This window comes from Callorhinus ursinus, unplaced genomic scaffold, assembly GCF_003265705.2.
Source record: "Callorhinus ursinus isolate GAN/ISIS: 27379988/994484 unplaced genomic scaffold, GSC_fseal_2.0 scaffold24, whole genome shotgun sequence".
Taxonomy (NCBI): Eukaryota; Metazoa; Chordata; class Mammalia; order Carnivora; family Otariidae; genus Callorhinus; species Callorhinus ursinus.
The window spans coordinates 647,072-669,115 of NW_027397086.1; the positions used below are offsets into that span (position 1 = coordinate 647,072).

The window sequence follows — 22,044 nt, forward strand, 5'->3', positions numbered from 1 at the left end:
TTCAGTTAATGTGTCAGTATTTTAAAATAATCTCAGTGAGGAAGTCTGTTGTAACTGACTTAACAATAGGCTTTTTTCCTTTTTGCTTTTTTTTTTGTTTCAGTAATTTCTCTTTATTCTTACTCTTTAAGGACCAAGTTAGAACCGGAATCATATTTGGATGATGCGACTTGCAGCCAGATTGTATACAATTATAATCCCGAAAAGACCAAAAAGGTATAAAACAGGTTGAGAATTCAGATGATCCTGTATTGCCTTTATATTGTGTAGGTGATGTTGTACATAATTAGTTGAAGTACTGATGTTATGATACATAGCTATTCTGAATCCACTACCGCATAAGGGGTTTCTGATTGAACAGATGTACATGGGGAAAATGGACTGTCACTACAGGGTGCACACTTTGGAAGATTAAGGGCAGTTAGGAAGGGTGGTAAGGTTACAGGTTGAGGGAGATAAGTGACATGACTGGAATCGAAACTGCTAATGGAAAGAAGATGAGGTGTACTCATGAATCCTTGACCTCGACATTGACCTATGTTTTCCATTTTTGGGGCATATATGTGAACCAAAATAGGAAAACTAAGCGATGTATTGTTTAATAGCTATACATTAAATCCATCATGAATTCTGTTTGCTTATCTAATGTCAGTATTTCTTTCATTTTAGGATTCAGGGTGGAGATCAGCCATTTGCCCAGATTATTGTCCTAACATGTATGAAGAGATGGAAACATTAGCCAGTGTGCTTCAGTCAGATATTGGTCAAGACATGCGTGTTCATAACAGCACCTTTCTGTGGTTCATCCCTTTTGTTCAGTCCCTCATGGATCTTAAGGATTTGGGTGTGGCTTATATAGTAGAGGTTATTCATCATCTGCACTCTGAAGTCAAGGATGTCCTCAACCAAACAGATGCCATATGTGACAAAGTTACTGAATTTTTTCTTCTGATTTTGGTGTCCGTGATTGAGCTGCATAGAAATAAAAAATGTCTGCATTTGCTGTGGGTTAGTTCCCAGCAATGGGTAGAAGCCGTTGTAAAATGTGCCAAGCTACCTACCACTGCATTTGCACGGAGTTCTGAGAAGTCATCTGGAAATTGCTCTAAAGGAACAGCAATGATATCATCTCTGTCATTGCATTCAATGCCATCAAATTCTGTACAACTGGCTTGTGTGCAGCTGATTAGAAGTCTCCTTAAAGAAGGTTATCAGCTTGGGCAGCAAACTTTATGTAAGCGATTCTGGGATAAACTCAATTTATTTCTGCGTGGAAATTTATCTCTGGGTTGGCAGTTGACTACTCAGGAAACCCATGAGTTACAAACTTGTTTAAAGCAAATTATTAAAAACATAAAAGTCAAAGTACCTCAATGTAACACTTTTGTGGATTTGAGTCCTGCAGGTAAAAGCTCTCCGGCATCTTACAGTAAAGAAGAAAGTGAACAAATAGAGAGGAGATCCAATAAAGATCTGCACTGTCTGGAAAACTCCAGCCCAACATTTTCTAAAGAACCAATGAAAGCTGAGGCATATCAAATACAAGAGAATATATTGATTAAAGCAAGCAACACTATAGAAGAGGATAATGAGCAAAATTATATAAAAGATTGGAAACTAGAAGATCATCTCTCAGCTGAGTCATGCATAAAGAAGAGTAGTAAAAACGTTTTCACTGAAAGAGCTCAAGATCAAGTTAAAATAAGTACAGGGAAGCAGAAGTCCGTGAAAGAGAATTGTACTTCAAGAAATGTACTGCAGAATTGTACTTCAAGGAATGGTCCAGAAAGGGGATATGACAGAGGAATAATAACGTCAACACGTTTGTTGACCGACTCTAGCACTGATTCTCTGGAGAAGGCATGCACATCAAATGAGGATTTATCTTTCAAGGATGATGCTCTTGGCAAAACCGCAAAATCAAAAACTAAGGCACATAAAGATGAAATCTGTGCTAAGTTATCACATGTAATAAAGAAGCAACACAGGAAAAGTACTTTGATCAGTAATACTGGTAATTTAGAGGAAAACCTAACTGTGTCTAACATTGACAGTTTCTATTCAAGGAAAGATTCAGGAGGTCAGAAAGGGGATGGCTTCATGCACAATCTCTCTTTAGACCCTCTCGGCATTCTGGATGAAAAAAATGGGGAACAAAAATCTCAAAAGAGTTTATTGCTGAAAAAGAAACAACTGAAGAGTGAAGAGTTAGAGATTTTCTCTTCCCATGAAAACAGCTATCAAATACAGGAATGTCACGATGATAAAGATTTGGTCTCATTTACGGAAGTGACCAACACTTTCGTGAGGAAAACGTCTCCCTTCAAAGATCCTGTGACTGTTCTTGAATCAAAAGATAAGGAAATTAGCAAGAATACCAGTCAGATGTCTTCTCACTTGAGAGAACAAGGTCCTGGCCTCAGTCCTCAGTCTGACACCTTAACAGATTCTCAGATAGACAGAGACCTCCACAAGTTATCTTTAATAGCTCAAGCCAGCGTTATTAAGTTCCCATCAGATTCAACTCAAAAAAGCTCATCCCAGCTACAAAGGAGAGTGAAAGACGACAGAAGATGTTTCCCGGCTGACCAGAATAATACTAGGGAAGCCTGTCGGGGCCAGATTATTATTATTTCAGATTCTGATGATGATGATGATGATGATGAAGGAATTCTAGGTTTGGAGAAACATATTAAACAAGGTAAAATAGGCATCAAGAAAGAATGCCCAGAGCAGCATACTTCAATAGCTAGTACGAATGTGGAAAAGAAGTTAATAAAGGAAGAGGAGACAAAGTCCCTTTTGCAGTTTGAGGAATCAGATTCTCAGTTTTTTGAGTTTGAAAGTCCATGTGAAGTGTTTTCAGTTTGGCAAGATCAGGAACCAGACAAGAATTCAGTTCAAGAGAGTGAAAAAAACTCTTGTTCGACTGACATAGCTGATATCATGAATGATTGGGGTTATGAGACAGATTATGTATCTGAAGAGGTTATTAAGAAGGTAGCAGAGGGCATTGAAAAACACACAGAGCCACAGAGTAGTATTTCTGTTGGGGAATTCTGTGAAATTGAAGTAAAAAAACGTAAGAGAAAACGATTTGAAAAACCTATGGCTGAAGGTCCTCTAAGGCCTTCACCTTCTGATAGAAATGAGGACCAGCCTGATATTCTTGAGAGAGGTCTGACTGAAAATGATTTTAAAAGTATGGACCTAAGGACAGTGAGTCCCACTTCAGGTGTTCAGAGAGACAAAGACACTACGGTTTCACTAAAGAAGTCTCCAAAGCTTCGTACTTACTCCAAACCCATTAGAAGAGTCCCACTTTCTAAAACTCCTAAGAAAACACATTCAGATACCAAGAAAGGGCAGAACAAAAGTTCAAATTATATAAGTTGTAGGACAACTCCTGCTATAGTTCCACCAAAGAAATTTCGCCAGTGCCCTGAACCAACTTTAACGGTTGAGAAACTTGGTCTGAAGAAGGCTCCTCGTAGGGCATTTGAGTTGTCTCAGCGATCTCTAGAGTGTTTAGTTCGGTTACGCCACCATGGCAAAACTGTTGGAGTGGTTGATACTAGCAAAAAGACTAAGTTAATTTCTCCTCAGACTCTCTCTGTCAGAAACAATAAGAAACTGCTGACAAGTCAAGATCTTCAGTTGCGAAGGCAGATGAGATCCAAATCACAACAAAATAGACAAGGACTTTTGGATTATGAAAATAAAGATACTACAAGAGCAGGGCTGTGTACAGCACAAAATTCTGACATACCTGTCCCAGAATCAGATGGTTCAGATTATAGTTACAAAGGAGGAACTGAGGTGGTTGCTAACAACACTGGGAAACAAACAAAATGTGTGTCTTCGGAACCAGAACCCATGAAAACAAAATATGTGTCTCAGGTGACCAATGATGCTTGTCTTTTGAACCAGTCTGCTGCTGTTGTATTGAATGGAAGAATACCAACAAATGAAATCATTGTCTCTGCTTCGGCAGACCCCTTAGGCGGTGGTGACCGAACAGTACATCATTTAGAGTTGGCAGCTTTGAAAGACGGAGAGCCTGAATCCAACAGTGATACAGAAGATGAGAATATATTTCTAACACAGCACGATCCTGAAGATATGGATTTGTGTTCACAGATGGAGAATGGTAATGAGAAACTCATTGAAGTAGTTCATGGCAAAGATACAGCTCAGGTGGAAGATTCTGTAAGTCAGCCTCAGTTGGAATCTTGGAATAGCACAAAATGTAAGTACAAAGATTGTGTTGAAACCCAAAAAAACCAGGGTGACTACTGCTCAAAACACTGTGAAGCTAAAGCAGCAGATGAAGATGTATTTCGTAAACCTGGCTTGCCCCTTTCTGCATCTAAGCCTTCCAGACCTTCCACTGCGAAGATTTTTAGCTCAAGTAGTACTTCACGAATTGCTAACCTTTCCAAGTCTTTGGAAAGTACCTCTGCACTTCCACCAGCTCTAAAAAATAAGTCAAATGGGGCACAGGCTGTTTTGAAAGTCCCACAGCCAGCCTCTCTGGTGTCTCCAAAGCCAGGGGGTGAAGTGAAGAGTTTGGGCAATGTTTTTCATCCCCAGACAAGTAATTCCAGCAGGCAAGGTTACAAACTGACGTTTGGTGAAAGCAAATCCTTCTCGGCTTCCTCTCCGGTCCACATTCTCTTGTCATCACAGTCCATCTCTGACACTTTTGTCAAAGAGGTCTTAAAATGGAAATACGAAATGTTTGTGAACTTTGATCAGTGCGGGCCCCCAGCAAGCCTTTGTCAGTCCATCTCGAGACCTGTGCCTGTCAGATTTCAAGATTGTGGAGATTATTTTAATGTTTTTTTCCCTTTGATGATATTGAATACTTTTGAAACAGTAAGTATATTTTAATTGTATACCTGCCAAGACTTTGAAGTTGCTTCTTTTCTTATTTCGGGAGTGATTAGAGTACAGATAAAATAACGTAGTTTTGATTTAGTTGTAGCTTTTAGATTATGTGTTGAATGGACATTTGTGCCAGACGCTGTTCCTAGTTGCTGGTGATACAGAGGAAGCACTTTTTTTTTAAAGATTTTATTTTATTTATTAGAGAGAGAGAGAGAGAGCACATGAGAGGGGGGAGGGTCAGAGGGAGAAGCAGACTCCCCGCTGAGCAGGGAGCCCGATGCGGGACTCGATCCAGGGACTCCAGGATCATGACCTGAGCCGAAGGCAGTCGCTTAACCAGCTGAGCCACTCAGGCGCCCGAGGAAGCACTTTCTTAACCTCTGCCCTTCTGGGACCTCCCGACACAATTCAGAGTGCTAATGAACCAAGTCCAGGGGTAGCACAGGAGTAAGTGTTTTTTTTGATACAGAGGTAAGGGAAGACTTCTCGGGATGGTCTCCGTAATATAGACCTTTCCTGAAGTTTTCTTGAGGAGGTGGCAGGGGGTAAATTACATGAACAACAAAAAGCAGTAAATCCTCGATTTCTCTTTACATAATAATCTGTCTTCCCAGTTTCTTACTCATCCTAGCAGTTGCTCTCTCCCTTTAACTGTCTCCCCGTCTCCCCTACCTTAACACATCCCATTCTGGTTCTTCTGTCTTCCTTCCTTCCCCTGACTAGGATTGCCAAATAAAATACAAGATTCCTAGTTAAATTTGAACCTCAGAAAAATAGCTAATACTTTTAAGTGTAAGCATACAACTGCATTTTGAAAGATGTTTTTGGTATTCTCAAAGCAGGTTAGGGGTCAGAAGTTAGATTTTTACTTTTTCAAGTTACTTAAAAAAAAAACGAGTATATAACAACCTGAGTTTCTTAAAAACAAAACCAAGAACACTGAGGTAAATATTTGTGTATTCATTCACCTGCAAGATATTTGGGTGGCTGATATGTGGCAAGTTTTATTACAGGCCTGGGGGGTAAAGTGGTGAATATGGCAGACAAGGTCTCTGCCTTCTGGATGTGATGGTTTCAGATCAGGGGAAGGATGCTAGTGTGATTTAGCGCATAGGGCACTTCTGACAGAAAGGTTTGACAGTCTCTGCAAGCGATAGTATTTACACTGGGACCAGAAGGAATCCACCATGGGAAGTATATTCCAGGCAGGGTGAGGGCAGATACAAAAGTGGAATCAAGCTTAGTGTGTTGAAGGAAAAGGAAATGTATCACACGAAGGGGCAAGTGTGCTAGATAAGATCATCAAGTAAATTGTGAATATTTGTTATAAAGCTTGAATCAAAGCATCCTTAAAATGTACTTTTATATCAATTTATGCCCCCAATTTTAGCCATTGTTTTAAGATTTATTTTATTAGTATTTTAGAAGCATTAGAAACAACTAATTGACAAAGGATCTTTAGTATCTCCATAACAGCAAAGTGAAATACTGATTTAGTATTAGGAGAATTATTTTCTTCCCATAGAAGAATTCTTAGCTCAGTGAGCGGTGTATGTAGTTAAGTAAGCTGGGGAAAATAAATTTTATTCATTTTGAAGCTTATTTTTTAATCTTTATTCTTGCTGGAAAGCAAGCCATTCACGGCCCTTAAATTTAGGACAGATCTGTTTTTTATTTTTCCCTGAATTAAGAGGTAATCCTATATCCCTCCATAAGATCTCTTCCTTTCAGGACATTTTCGTAGCTCTAGTCTTTTCAAAACAGAATAGGCACAAGTTCCATTTATACATAGAGGGTTTTTTTTGAAATGTTTATTTTTTTTTTTTAAGATTTTTATCAGAGAGACAGCGCGCAGGCAGAGGGAGAAGCAGGCTCCTCGCCGAGCAAGGAGCCCGACGTGGGACTCGATCCCAGGACCCTGGGATCATGACCCAAGCCAAGGGGAGACGCCTAACCAACTGAGCCACCCAGGCGGCGTCATACAGAGTTTATTTTTTATGTTTTATTTTTTATTATTTGAGAGAGAGCACGAGCTAGTGGAGGGGGTGGCTGAGGGAGAGGGAGAAGCAGGCCCCCCACTGAGCAGGAAGCCTGACATGGGGCTCTGTCCCAGGACTCCGAGATCATGACCTGAGCTGAAAGCAGACACTTAACTGACTGAGCCACCCAGGTGCCCTATTATACATACACAAAGTTTGAAATAGTCAAATACTTTTGTAAAAAATGGCATGCACCCCTCACTCTCTCAGTAACCATTTTTTATTCTTAATGGATCCTTTTGATATCTACTTCCATATTTCTAAATAACATGTCACTCTTGTGATTTCTTAACTTTTCAGTTTTGGGCATCTTCTCTTGCTATAGGAAGTACCCTTTCTTGCAGCCCTACATTCTCACATACCTTTCCTGTTCCCTCATCCTCATTACAGAGTTATTTTATGATTTTTAGGTCAGTGTTTGTTGTTTTGACTTTATAAAAGTACCCACAGCTAAGTCATGTAGTATGCTGTAACTGCTTTTCCTTTCCTTCCCAACTCTTGGTTTTCTCTGGATTTATTGTCTCATTTAATTTTCTATATACTTAAAACTAAATTAGCTTCAGACTCTTGGATGTTTAAATCTCTCATGATCAGGTACATGAAATAATCTATAAGTTTCGTATTCTTGGTTTATGATGGTTATCCTGAAGTACTCACCATCCTCATCCCGGGGCTTGCATTTCTTTCTTTCCTGTGTTGGATCTCTGTCTCTTGTGCCCCTAGTTATCTTTCTTGGTTAGTCCATCGTTTTAGCAAAGCACAGTCTTCCAGCTTCCTGAAAAAAGGATGTGTGGATGATAAAGTTTTGAAACCTTGTATGTCCTAAAATTTCTTAAATTATCTCATTTTTTCTACTTTCCATCTAACTTTTCTTTTTCTACTTTATCAGAGGCCTTCTCACCTATTTTTTTTTTTTAAGCATACTTTTAGTTTCATGGGACTCTTGTTCTCTGAGGATTCCATTTTATAGGATCCTATTCTTTTCATGAGCATGGCATTTTTTAAATTTATTTTTCATTTTTTTAAAGATTTTTATTTATTTATTTGATAGAGACACAGTGAGAGAGGGAACACAAGCAGGGGGAGTGGGAGAGGGAGAAGCAGGCTTCCCAAGGAGTAGGGAGCCTGATGCGGGGCTCGATCCCAGGACCCTGGCATCATGACCTGATGGCAGACGCTTAATGACTGAACAACCCAGGCACCCCATGGCATCTCTTTATTGTCTGAAGTTTGTTAACGATAGTTTTAAAGTCAGTTAAAAAGTTCTCTTTGCATAGTTCCTGTTTCTCCAATTGCTTTTTGCCTGTTCGTTTTAGTGTATACAGACCTTATATATTAACTCTTTTCTTCAGATAACTGATGATTTTGGGTGATCTCACAATTAAGAACAGGACACTGAAAAGCAGATAGGAGCATTATTCATAGTAACCAAAGAGGGGAAACAACCCAGATACCCACTAGCTGAAGAATGGACAAAATATATTAATGTACATAGAACGAAATACTCAGTTGTAAAAAGGAATAAGCCATTATCTGCTACTTTTACATGTTCATTGATGAACCTTGAAAAATTATATATAATAATGTAATATTATATAATATGTATTGTTAGTATTATGCTAACACCTAAAACTAATATGTCAGGTACACTTCAATTAAAAAAAAATTTTGGTAAGTGAAAGAAGTCAGGTACAGAAGGCCATATATTGTATGATTCCATTTATATGAAATGTGTAGAATAGGTAAATCCATAAAGACAAAGTAGATTATTGGTTACCAGGGTTGGAGGAGGAAAGGACACTCCCAATAGGTATAGGGTTTATTTTGAGATGATGCAGGTGTTCTGGAATTAAATAATGGTGATAGCTCCACAGAACAGTGAATATACTAAAAACCACTGAAAGGGTACACTTTAGTGAATTTTATGTTGTATGAAATACATCTCAGTTTATAAAAACGCTATAAAAAAGGGATGAATTTAAATAGTGACAGGTTAAAAGAGATGCTAGGAATACCTAAAGCTCCTGCTTTGCTAAAATGATCCTTTTTATTGCACTGTGGGGAAGTTAAATGCGATCTGAAGGACACCATAACATGGTGAAACCCAGCATTAGTTTCATTCTTTATGTGAAAATTGTATGCTTCGGTGTAGTTACAAATCTGTATTTTGTTGTATATAAGATTAAAAAGAAGCTCTGAGTGAAAGGGTAGGCTAGTTAACCATTGGCGCTTTGTTGTGAAGCCCCATCCCCACCCTTATAAGTCAGTATCTTTATAATCTTTTTTCTCTCTTAAGTGAGGTCAGATTCCCCAAAGAAGAATCTTCAGATATTTTGCCTAGAAAGGGTAGGTCTGACAGGCAGCTGACCATGGGATGAGGGTGGGGGACAGGGAAGGGTCCCAGCATTCAGTGTATAAACATTTGCCTAAGTTCCCTCTTTGTCAGTACTGTGTATCCACCGTGCCTGCTGTCCCCACGGCTGAAGACTTTTTTTTTTTTTTACCCTCTCCAGAGACAAAAATCTCTGCAGTATTTTGTGGGTTGCAGAGAGGGGCTGTCTCTCTTCAGCCCTCCTTCCAGATTAGAGGTCTACATCAGATTGCTAATAGGTTGCAGCTCAGCTTCTTGGACTTGCTAAGTCAGCTACCATTCATCCAGCTTCCAACATTTTGATACATGTGTCTTCTGTTCTTTGTCCTAATGAACTAATCTTGTTTTTTAAAAATTGCTTTGGTGTTTTGGTGGGGTTTCAAGAGGAGTGAAAGGGGAAATGCCTGTGTTTAATCTCTGTTTTTTTTTTTTTTTAAAGATTTTATTTATTTATTTGACAGATGCAGCGATAGAGGGAACACAAGCAGGGGGAGTGGGAGAGGGAGAAGCAGGCTTCCCAAGGAGCAGGGAGCCCGATGCGGGGCTTGATCCCAGGACCCTGAGATCATGACCTGAGCCAAAGGTAGACGCTTAACGACTGAGCCACCCAGGCGCTCCTCAATCTCATTTTTATTTGAAATTTTCTTTCTCTTTTTTTAACCATACAGCTTAAACAACATTGTTTTAGCATTTCTTGTTTATTCAGGCCAGCAGTTATTAGTGGTGGTATTAAGATGCCTTGATTACCTCTAATTTGTATTGTAATGAGCCACAGACTATGGCATCAACCCTCATCAAGGCTCATCACCCTCATTCTGTTGTAATTTGACTTCATAATGTTTGTCAATAGAATGCTATAGTGGGTGTAGACTCTCTTTACAAAAATTTGGTATCTTATTTAGGACATAAAGCATACCTAGTTAATACATCTTACTGCAGGTGAAATGTAATAACATGTAAATTATCTTTTGGTGCAAAAGCCAAATGAGAGCAAATTCAACTTCTAGCAATATGAGTCTTTTATATACTGATATGCCTGATAGAAGATATTTTTGTTTTTTAATCCTTGCATGTAACACATAAAAGTATTAGATAAATGACATTTTGGCAGATTCCTCTTTTTTGGGCCATTGTGGCGAATGCTCTTTTTTATCTTTTTTTTTTTTTAATAATTTTATTTATGTGTGAGAGTGAGAGCAGGAGCAGGGTGAGGGGCAGAGGGAGAAGCAGGCTCCCCGCTGAGCAGGGAGCCTGACGTGGAGCCTGAGCCCAGGACCCTGAGATCATGACCTGAGCCGAAGGCAGACGCCTCACCGACCGAGCCACCCAGGTGCCCCTGCTCTTTAATCCTAACATTTATATTTGCTCTCCTTATCTGCAGTCCTCTCCTGTCACCAGGCTCATTTTAGGTTGTATGGACAGGGATTAGGTAGGAAGGAAGTGCTCTTCTTGGGTACTAACTTTGATTATCAGTACCTAAATCCCCTGTAGGGAAATTGCTTCATTTCTTTAGCTAATCTCAGATTGTAATTTGTTCTGCAAAGGAAGCAAAACAGGCTGATACGATAAGTGATGGGAAGCTGCTCTTGAGACCTGGCTGGTAGCCAGAAGAAGAGCATTTTGTGCAGGGTAGAGGGGAATGTCAGGAAATTATGCTTTGGAGATGGGAACTAAGTGCGCATGTATGAGCAGAGAGATTAGGCTGGTGTGGCTGGAGTGAAGGAACTGAGGGGGAAAGGGAAATATAATAAGACTGGAGAAGTAGTCAAGAGCCAGATGGTGTACGGCCATGGAAACTGTGGGTTGGGTTTCATCCTCAGTTTAGTGAGAAAGTGTTGGAAGATGTTTAGTTGGTTGGTGTTAGGCTGGGGAGTAGTAATATGCAGCAGATTGCAGTTTTTTACATCATTCTTGGTTGCTCCATGGAGAGTAATCTGATGGAAAGACAAGTATAGATGGAATAGGTGTGTCAAGGGACTGTTGCAGTAGCCTGGGAGAAAGATGATGGTAATTTGATTTGGGTGGCAGCTCTGGAAGTAAAAGTGAATGCATTACGTGTGAATTTTGGAGATGTATTGATGGAATGGATGTGGGAATTAAGGGGAAGAGAGGAGGATTCTGAGGCTTTTGGCTTAAGCATCTGTTCAGGTGGTGATGCTGTTTACTGGGCATCACATGAGTTCGGGCTAATGGCGGTCTCTTCTGGAAGTGACATCACAGAAGCCAGAGGGGTACAGTTGAATGTGTCAGACGAATATATATTGTGAGAAAGCCTTGGGACAGTAGGATGTGATTTAGGTCTCAGGGTGGGAAGGAAATGACAGACCAGACTAGAAGAACTGCTACAGATGGAAATGAGAGTGGATTTTTTTACTTTGCCCTTTTTCCTTTCTCTCATCGCCCTGGGCTAGAACACTGCTCTGATGTTACCGTGTAGTACAGGGCAGAAAAGTTGCAGCTAGCTCATGTCAGCCAAAAGTAGTTAGGCAGCATTAGGGTGGTTCTGTAGCCCAGCCCATGTGAGGCATGGCTCACAGTTAGTCTTTGAATTCCTTGGTTCTTGAGAGGTCTTGTCCCTAGGGCTAGGTTATTGTAACCAAGGGAGTTAGAGTTTGAAAAACATAAGTGCTGGGGTAGATTTGCAGATTGTAATACTACCATGCTCATTTCCTGAGGTATGTCTCCCCCCCCCCCCCCCCGCCCGGTCCATTACTCCCTACTCCATTCATTAGAAGAGGCACAAAAGCTAGAGTGGTGCTAGGATTTAGCCCCTTGTGTCTCCCCTGCCGCCCCCCACCAGGCATACCTTTCCAGCTGATATGCCTAGAATCCGTGGGGAGTACGAATTCAAGAGGGAGAGATGAATCTCCTTGGAATGTAGTCACTATAAGAGAAAAGTAGCAAACTGGAAAATACAGAAAGATAAAGCAAAAGTAGTGGAGCAGATAGAAGAAGATTTAGCCTGTTAAATATTTTCAGAGATAGAGGAGAGAACATGAAACATGAAGCAGGAGGGAGAAACCATAACAACACACAGAAGATAGTGTGAATGAAAGAGATAATAGTTGAAATCAAGGATTCATTAAGTGGCACAAATATTAAATATACAGAACCTGAGGAATCAGGAAAGGATGGAAGTGGGAAATAGAAAAGAAAAGGCACAAGGTTGGGTACAAGTAGTATTCTATGTGTAATAAGTATCTCAGGAGGGAAAAAATGAGCTGGGGTGATAAAACTGAAAATTGCCCAGAAATAGGGAAGGATTTAAGAGTTTGGGTCAAGGGGCGCCTGGGTGGCTCAGTTGGTTAAGCGACTGCCTTCGGCTCAGGTCATGATCCTGGAGTCCCGGGATCGAGTCCCGCGTCGGGCTCCCTGCTCAGCAGGGAGTCTGCTTCTCCTTCTGACCCTCTTCCCTCTCGTGCTATCTCTCATTCTCTCTCTCTCAAATAAATAAAATCTTTAAAAAAAAAAAAAAGTTTGGGTCAAAAGGGTTCTTAGTGTGCCAAGGGAATATAAGCACATGTACACCTTCTTAACAGTTGCAGCAAGACCTTTAGAACGTACTAAAGAGGCAGGCTCCAGTAGTAATACTGTCTGCCAGAGGCTCGCATAAAAAGAGCCAGAAAAGTTTATGATGAAAGGATGGAAAAAGAGAGTAACAGAATAACATGACCAAAAGAGAGCAGAATTGCAGTTTTATAATCAAACAAAATTGAATGTGAAAATAATTCAGAAACACAAAGACAGTAGATACTCATAAAAGGAACAGTGACCCAAGAACATATAATCGACCGTGAGCATGCATGGATGCAATAGTGTAATCTCAAAGTAGACAAAACAGCAGTTGACAGAGCGGTTGTTGTGGATTATGACAGGTACTCCAGCTAATATTCTATAATACAGTTCATGAAGGCGAGGAAAACAGTGAATAATTGGAAGAGTCATAATTCTGATCATTTGCAGATGGTATCACTATCTACATAGAAATCCCATTAGAATCAATAGTTGGGTACAAGATTGATGTGCCAAAAAAAAAAAAATGTTCTTTTAGAGCTGTAATAACTAGCTAGAATATATAAAAGAAGTATCAGTTATAACAAAACCCAAACTGCAAACATGTTAAGAGACCTAACTCTTCCCTGCATGTATGACAACCTAGGGTAAGACTGATGGGCCACCACAGGTCAGCAGGGAAAGGAGACACTGTTCGATAGTAGGGGGAAAATTGGCCTGCTGTAGCGGAAATAAATTAGTCTACATTACTATCTTACAGCACATTATCTTCAATTAACACATATTTGAAAGGTAGAATTATATAAGATAGAATAAATATCAGAAAACACACGTCAATTTAGGTGACTAAAGTCTTAAAAACCCAAGAAACATTAACCCTAAGATGAAAAATTTGGGTTTTACTCTGTCATAGTTAAGAATTTTTCAGTGAAGGACCCCATATTCATAGTTAACAGATGGGGAGAAGAGTTAAAATACTCCAAAAGTGACAGGAGACAACTAGGAGCTTTTACAAAGAGCTTTTGTAAATCAACAAAAATACAGGGAAATCAATAGGAGATGGACAAAAAATAAAACTAGCAGTCCACCGAAGGGAAGACTAAATGGTGAATAACTATATGAAGTGTTGCTCAAACAAAGAAAAGGACATTAAAGTAACAGGGTGGTGAGCCAAAGTTTGTGATCACTCTGACTGCTTAGTCTCACACTGGGGTGTGCTCACCAGAACACTCACTTGGTCCATCCATGGGAATCTGCGTCTCAGGATGTTATTTACAGGATTGTTTATGGAGTTAGAACCAGTTAGGATGGATGAATGTAATAGGATAGTTCCAACTGTAATCAGTAGCAACAAACTCTTAAGTATTGATTGAAAAAAAGTAAGATTTATACCACAGTGTCCTTTGGGGTAAACACACACTGCACTGGATTTTTTTTTAGTGATAACTAGTACCAGAAACAGGATGGGTGTGGAAGGTGGAAGTTGTGGGAGTGGGCATCTGGGGTAAAAGGAAAAATCGAGTAAGAGAGGCCTTGCATAGACTGTTGATGGGAGTATATCTTGAATTCTGATTTACTGTTTACCTGAGATCAAAAGCAAGGAGGCAAAAAGAGAGCAAGGAAGTAATCTTTGAAAGTGGAGTATGCTACCTGGATGAGAAATTTTGGTGGAGTGGTTAGGACAGAAGCCAAGTATAAAAGATGTGAATAGCAGGACTGTTTTGAAAAAAGAAGGGGAGCAGAAAAATATGGGCAGTAGTTGGATGGTGATTCGGGAGTTAAAAAAGGATTTGTTTTGTTTGCTAGTGGTGCTTTTTTCCCCCCTTTCATTAAGAAACCTTATAAAGCAGTTTCAGATTCACAGCAAAATTGAGGACAAAGCACAAAGTTCCTCTTTTACCCCCTTGTCTCCACATGGTTTGGGTGGGTTTTTTGTTTTCCGAGAGGTGGGTCAAGGTGTATGCTGATGGGAAGGAACAATGGGCAGGAAGAGATTGATGTAAGAAAATGGGTAACTTCAGAAATTTGAGTCTTAAGGAGGACAAGAGGGATTTAGAACAAAAGTCAGTGGGTTTCGCCTTTGACTTTGTAAAGAAAGGGAAGATAGGACATATCAGTATGAATGGCAGTTGCTTTGTAGGTTTTGTGTTTGGTTCTATTTTCTTATAACCTGTAAGGCAAAGAGCAACATTGGTTACTGGGAACCACCTTTGTAAAAACTCCTTTTCCACAGTGAAATAGCTGTTATTTTAATAATGTAATTTTTTTAAATCAAGAGAATTATCTTAACCATCCCCTTATAATCAAAGAAAATGTATATAGTGGTCATATTTTTATCAGAATGTAATAGAATATTTTGATCTGAAAAATTATCAAATTTTTAGAAACATACAGTTTTGTAGAATAATCCCATTCTCTGTTGGGGAAAAAAGAAGACTGGTATATCCTCTGATGATAGGGCCTCACTGGACATGTCCCCCTCCTCCCAGTGTAAAGAACAGGAACATGGTATGTTTTTGTAGTTACAGTGCATTGTATGATATTACAGCATTTCCACTGTCCTGTAATAATTGAAGAGCCAATGAATGTTAGTTTCTGTTCAGTGCATTGTAAATGTTCTACTCAGGGAGCTTATTTTCTAACTATATGCATGATTATTTGTCCTCTGAACCTAGGTGATTTCTTCTAAACTTAATACTGCTTTGATGGGACCACAAACATTCACTTATTTGTACATTTAACTGTTATTTCATTTAGTGTGAAAACATTAGCACATGCCATTCATGATGTTTAAATTTTCCAAGTCCAAAAAAGGTTATGAAACATAAAAATGTAACTTCATCAAATGTACAAACCAGTGAATATATAGTATATACTGAGTATATTCCTTAGTACTTTTTGAATTTCTCTGTGATCTCTCAATAAGTTTGGCCTGTAATAGGAGGCCATTATAGCTTGACGATCAGAGATCCTCTTTATTTCTGGTTCCTAAGGTTGCTTTAGAAATTAATATAAGTCCAAATAATTTCAAACTAAAAGTCTGTCCTCTCCCCAGGATGGGAACTATTTGGGACCTTCTGGGCACTCTCAGGCAGATACCCTGTTCTCTAAGATAAGCAGGTTTGAGATTTTATTGATCTGTCCTTTTCTTTCTCACTCTTTGTTGTACCTGCTAGGATGCATTTTAATAGCTTTATTGAAGTATAATTTATATACTCTGAAATTCACCCTTTTAAAGTATGCAAATGAATAATTTTTTTAGTAAATTTACAGAGTTTTATAACCATCACCATAATCAGTTTTTAGACATTTCCAGTAGCACTAAAACTAGCCCTTGAGCCCATTTTCAGTCACTCCTCATTCTGCAGCCGGCCTTAGGCAGACACGAATCTACCTTGTGACTCTGCAGATTTGCTGTTTCTGGATATATCCTATAAATAGAATGATAAAATATTTGGTCTTTTGCATCTGGTTCCTTTTACTTAGCATGGTATTGAGGGTCATCCATGTTGTTCATGGCCTTTTATTCTCAGATAATATTTCATTGTATGGATAATGCTGTATTTGTTTTTCCAATCACAGTTGATGAACATGTGGGTTGTTTCCAGGTTTTGGCAATCGTGAATGAGGTTATGAACATAGAGTGCATCTTTGAAGGTGATTCTTCAGACCTGCCACATTGTGGGGCACTCTGGACATGGAAGTGGGTGATACAAACCGATTGTAGCTGTGTTGGACCAGAGTCTGACCTCATTTGCAAATAATTCTCATGCTGCATAAATGCTGAGGAGTCTTGGTTGGTTAACCCTCATGATGTGTAATTGTTTTTATACATTGTTGGATTCCATTTGCTAATGTTTTGGTGGGGATTTTTACTTTTATGTTGGAGATATTGAGCTGTAGTTTTCTTTTCCTGTAATGTCTGTCTGGTTTTAGTATTAGGGTAGTGTTGGCCTCATAGAATGAGTTAGGAAGTACTCTTCTGCTTCTGTATTCTGGAGGAGATCATAGAGAATTGGTATAATTTCTTCCTCAAAAATTCACCAGTGAATTCAGCTGGCCTGGGTGTTTTGTTTCAGAAGGTTCCTTTTTTTTACTGATTGAATTTCTTTAATAGATGTTGGCCTATTCATGTTATCTATTTCTTGTGTGAATTTTGGCAGATTATTTCTTTTTAGGAATAGGTCCATTTTACCTAGGTTATCAAATTTGTAGTCATAGGGTTGTTCATAACCTTTGTTATCTTTTTCATGTCTGTGGGATCTATAGTGATGTCTCCTCTTTCATTTCTGATATTGGAAATCTGTGTCTTCTTTTTTTTCTTAGGCTCTAGCATGAGCTAGAGGCTCATCAATTTTATGATCTTTTCAAAGAACCAGCTTTTGGTTTCATTGATTTTTCTTACTGATTTCCTGTTTTCAATTTCATTGATTTCTGCTCTTTTATTATTTTTCTTTTTATGCTTGCTTTAGATTTAATTTGCTCTTCTTTTCTAGTTTCCTAAGGTGGAAGCTTAGATTACTGATTTTAGATCTTTCTTCTTTTCTAATATATGCATTCAGTGTGGATAAACTTCCCTCTAAGCACTGCATTTGCTACATCTCACACATTTTCAGAGGTTGTATTTTTCATTTTCAGTTAGTTCAGTATATTTTTAAAATTTCTCTTGAGATTTCTTCTTTGGCAATGTGTTGTTTAATCTCCAGATATGTTGGGCTTTTCCAGTTATCTCTGTTGTTGATTTCTAGTTTAATTCTGTTATAGTCTGGAACAGACAGTGTATGATTTCTATCCTTTGAATTTGTTAAGGTGTGGTTTACGTCCTCAGATGTCTGTTTTGCCATGTGAGCTTGAAAAGAATGTGTGATCTGCTACTGTCATGGAGTAGTCTATAGATGTCATTTATATCTGGTTGGTTGATGGTGCTTTTGAGTTCAGCTGTGTCTTTCCCAATTTTCTACCTGTTAGATCTGTCCATTTCTGATAGAAGAGTGTTAAAATATTATTTTTTTCTTGCAGTTCCATCAGTTTTTGCCTCACTTATTTTGATTCTCTGTTGTTAGGCACATATATATGAAGGCTTATTGTGTCATCTTAGAGTATTGACCCATGTATCTTGGAATAGTGACTTATTTGTCCTTCACATGATACCCCTCTTCATCCCTGATGACTTTCCTTGCCTTGAGGTCTGCTCTGTTGGAAATTAATATAGCTACTGCCTCTTTCTTTCCCTCCCTCCCTCCCTGTCTTTCTCTCTCTCTCTCTCTTTCTTTCTTTTTTAAATTGTTCCTTCTATTGTTTGTTAGAAAATGTGATGATAAGTTTTTTTCTTAAATCCTGTCTGCCCAGTTACTAGCTGTATTGCTTTGGGCATGTCATTTGAATATTCTTATTTTCTTTAACTGGAAATGGTATCTACTAGCAGGTGCAGTGGTGTCAAGAAATATATATATAAATTGCCTTGTGTGATACTGTTTCTTTTCTTTCTATTAGTGTTAGCATGCTTATCTTTCTCCATCCCTTTACTTTTTTTTTTTTTTTAAGATTGATTTATTTATTTGAGAGAGAGTCTGGGGCGGGGCAGGGGAGGGGCAGAGAGAGAGAGCCTTAAGCACACTCCGTGCTGAGCCTGACGTGGGGCTCAGTCTCACAGCTCTGAGGTCACGACCTGAGCTGAAACCCGAGAGTCAGATGCTTAACTGACTATGCCACCCAGGTCCCCCTCCATCCTTTTACTTTAATCCGTAATGTGTCTTTATATCTAAGGTGAGTTTCTTGTAGACAGCATACAGTTGGGTCTTATTTTCTGATTCACTCTGACAATCTTTTATTTGGTGTGTTTAGATCATTGACCTTTAAGGTGACTGTTGGTGTAAGTGGATCCATTTCTGCTGTACTTGTTACGGTTTTCTATTTGTTGTCCTTGTTCCTTGTTCCTCTTCTTGTCTTCCATGCTTTCTCCACCGTTGTGGGGTCTCTTCCTTTTTTAAGAGTGAGAATGCGCACATGCGCAGGGGTGGGAAGGGGCGGGGGGGAGAGAGAGAACCTTAAGCAGGCTCCATGCCCAGCGCAAGGCAGGGCTCGTTCACAACCCTGAGACCATCACCTGAGCCCAAATCCAGAGTCGGGCCCTTAACCAGCCGAGCCACCCACATGCCTCTCTGCCACTGTGGTTTGAACTGAGCGTTTTGTATGGTTCCGTTCTCTCTTTCTCCTTGGCATATCAGTTATTCTTTACTTTTTTTTAGTGGTTGTCCTAGAGCTTCCAGTACACATTTAAAACTAACGTGAGTCCACTTTCAGATAACACTTCGTGGGTACTGAGTACATCATAGTAACAAAATATTACTAATTCTTCCCTCCCATCCCTTGTATCATTATTGGCATTCATTTCACTGATGTATAAACATAGATAAACACACACACACACACACACACACACACACACATAAACATACACATACACACACACACAAACATACACACAAACATACACAAACACACACACAAACATACATAAACACACACACATCCATGACTGAATATATCATTACTATTATTTTGAATAAACTATTAGATCAGTTAAGAAAAAGAAACATAAAGGTTTTAATTTTACCTTCACTTATTCATTCTCTGATGCTCTTTGTTTCTGTAGATCCGAATTTCTGACCAATAAGATTTTCCTTCTCTCTTAAGATCTTTTTCAACATTTCTTACAAGATGGATTTAATGGTGACAGATACCATCAATTTTTCTTTGAGAAAGCCTTTATTTCTCCTTCACTTTTGGAGAATTGTAGGGTTCAGGATTTTAGGTTGGTGGGTTTTTTTCTCTCAACGGTTTAAATATTTCACTCCACGTTCTTCCTGCTTGCATGGTTTCTGAGAAGTAACATGTAATTCTTATTTTTTCTCCTCTGTAGGTAAGATGTTTTTCTCCACTGACTTTTTCACAACTTTTTTATCTTCGCTATTTCAGATTTCTGAAGTATGGATATGATATACCTGCGTATGGTTTTTGGCATTTATTCTGCTTGGTGTCCTCTGAGCTTCCTGGGTCTGTGATTCGGTGTCAGACATTATTTTGGGGAGACTCTGAGGCATGATTGCTTCAGATCTTGCTTCTGTTACTTTTGCTCCTGCTCCCGGTTGCCCCATTGCATGTGTGTTGGGTCTTTGGCACTTGGCCCACGGTTCTTGGATATTCTGTTCTTTTTCCCCAGTCTTTGTTCTCCTTGCCTTTCAGCTTTGGTAGTTTCTGTTGCCAGATCCTCAAGTGCAGCAGTTCTTCCCTCAGCCATGTCCAGTCTACTGATGAACCCACCAGAGGCATCATCCTTCATTTCTGCCAGTGTTTCTGATCTCTAGCATTTCTTTTTGATTCTTAGAATTTACATTATCATCTATTTTTTTTTTTTAATAGAGTGAGGGAGAGGGAGAGAGAGAATCTTAAGCAAGCTCCACGGCCAGCGTGGAGCCCAAGGCAGGACTTAATCTCACAACTGTGAGATCATGACCTGAGCCAAAATCAAGAGTTGGATGCTTAACCAACTGAGTCACCCAGGTGCCCCCATTGTCTTCTCTTGCATGCTCTACTTTTTCCGTTAAACTCTTAGTGTATTAATTACAGTTTTTAAAAAATTTCCTGGTCAGGAGGTGCCAGGGTGGCTTAGTTGTTAAGTGTCTGCCTTTAGCTCAGGTCATGATGCCAGGGTCCTGGGATCGAGCCCTGCATCGGGCTTCCTGCTCCGCGGGAAGCCTGCTTCTCCCTCTCCCGCTCCCCCTGCTTGTGTTCCCTCGCTGTCTCTCTCTCTCTCTCTCTCTCTCATAAAATCTTAAAAAAATAATAATTACACAGAATTTCCTGTTCTGGTAATTCCAGCATTCCTGCGATATCTGCCTCTGATTCTGATGCTTATTCAATCTCTTCAGACTGTTTTTGGCCTTTGAGTATGCCTTATAATTTTTGTTGTAAGGTGGACATGATGTAGGTGAAAGGAACAGCCAGCAGTAAGTAGGCTTAGTAATATGGTAAGTTTTGGAGGAGGGTGATTGTTCTGTAAGCTGTGGTAGTCTTTCAGTCTTTTGGTGAGGTTTGGCCCCTGGACTGTGAACCGTACACGTTTCTCAGTTCCCTCTACCTCCTTAGGTGGGACAGGATGGCCAGAACGGGCTCAGTTGGTTAGTTCTTTTCCCTAAAATAGTTCAACTCTGGTAATATAGGAGTTTCTCCAAGATCAAGCCTTGTTAAGATCAGAATGTTCTGATATATTTCAAAATGGTTTCTTTCCTCCTCCTTGTGCTAGAAGCATGAGGGGATTTTCTCCAGTACTCACTGTGAGGGCCTAGAGTAGAACTCAACAAAGTGGAGGGGTCCCCCTTACGACTGGGTCCCTCTAGAGTTATTGTCACTCAGTTGTCCACATGAGCCTCAAGTAGCTCATCAGTTCCAGTTCAGGGTTTCCTCTCCTGGCACTGAGCTTTGTGCTCCTGTCAGTTCTGGTTATGGGAAGGGTTGTTGATTTTTCAGCTTGCTTTTTACTCATTAGGATGAAGTGGTGACTTCTAAGTTCCTTCTATGTTAAACTGGAAACTAGAAGTCACAAATTAATTTTTCATGTTCTGCCACTTGAGGTTTTAGGTTCCAGACTTGTTGCTTGTTTTGGGAAATTTTGCTGTTTAGAATTGGCTTTCCAGAATGTTTTTGCTTTCTTAATATGTTTTTTTGCTGTATGTAGGTGGCACAGGAGTGGATCAGCTCTCCAAACAAAGAGAAATTCTATCAGTTGCATTTACGAAAATTTCCTGCTGATTATAAAAAATACTGGGAGTTTGTGGGTAAGTTCTTTCTTCTGTAATTTGGAATATATAATAGTTGGAAATTTCTGTTTGAGGAAAGCTTATCATCATTTGAATTTTTTGGGACATAGGTTTCCTAAGCTGAATTTGTAACCTCTTACAAGGAATGTTTAAAGTCTTTTTTTTTTTTTTTTAAGATTTTATTTATTTATCTGACAGAGAGAGAGAGACAGGGAACACAAACAGGGGGAGTGGGAGAGGGAGAAGCAGGCTTCCCGCGGAGCAGGGAGCCCTATGTGGGGTGCGACCCCAGGACCCTGGGATCATGACCTGAGCCGAAGGCAGACGCTTAACAACTGAGCCACCCAGGCGCCCCATGTTTAAAGTCTTTTAATGAGAACAATTACTGGGACAGTTATGGATATAAAATTCA

General features: G+C 39.5%; 1 protein-coding gene across 10 annotated transcripts in view; it reads left to right on the top strand.

Moving 5' to 3' along the window:
- The window catches only part of SETX (senataxin), an 88,936-nt gene that overhangs the window by 22,341 nt on the left and 44,551 nt on the right, over positions 1 to 22,044 (top strand). For all 10 annotated transcript variants that reach the window (XR_003211475.2, XM_025888119.2, XM_025888121.2 and 7 more), the window contains exons 9-11: positions 132 to 216; positions 670 to 4,878; positions 21,551 to 21,650. Coding sequence is in view for 9 of the 10 variants with exons in the window: in XM_025888119.2 (XP_025743904.1) it covers positions 132 to 216; positions 670 to 4,878; positions 21,551 to 21,650 (4,394 nt within the window). In the remaining variant the exon portion in view is untranslated. The remainder of the gene's footprint in view (positions 1 to 131; positions 217 to 669; positions 4,879 to 21,550; positions 21,651 to 22,044) is intronic.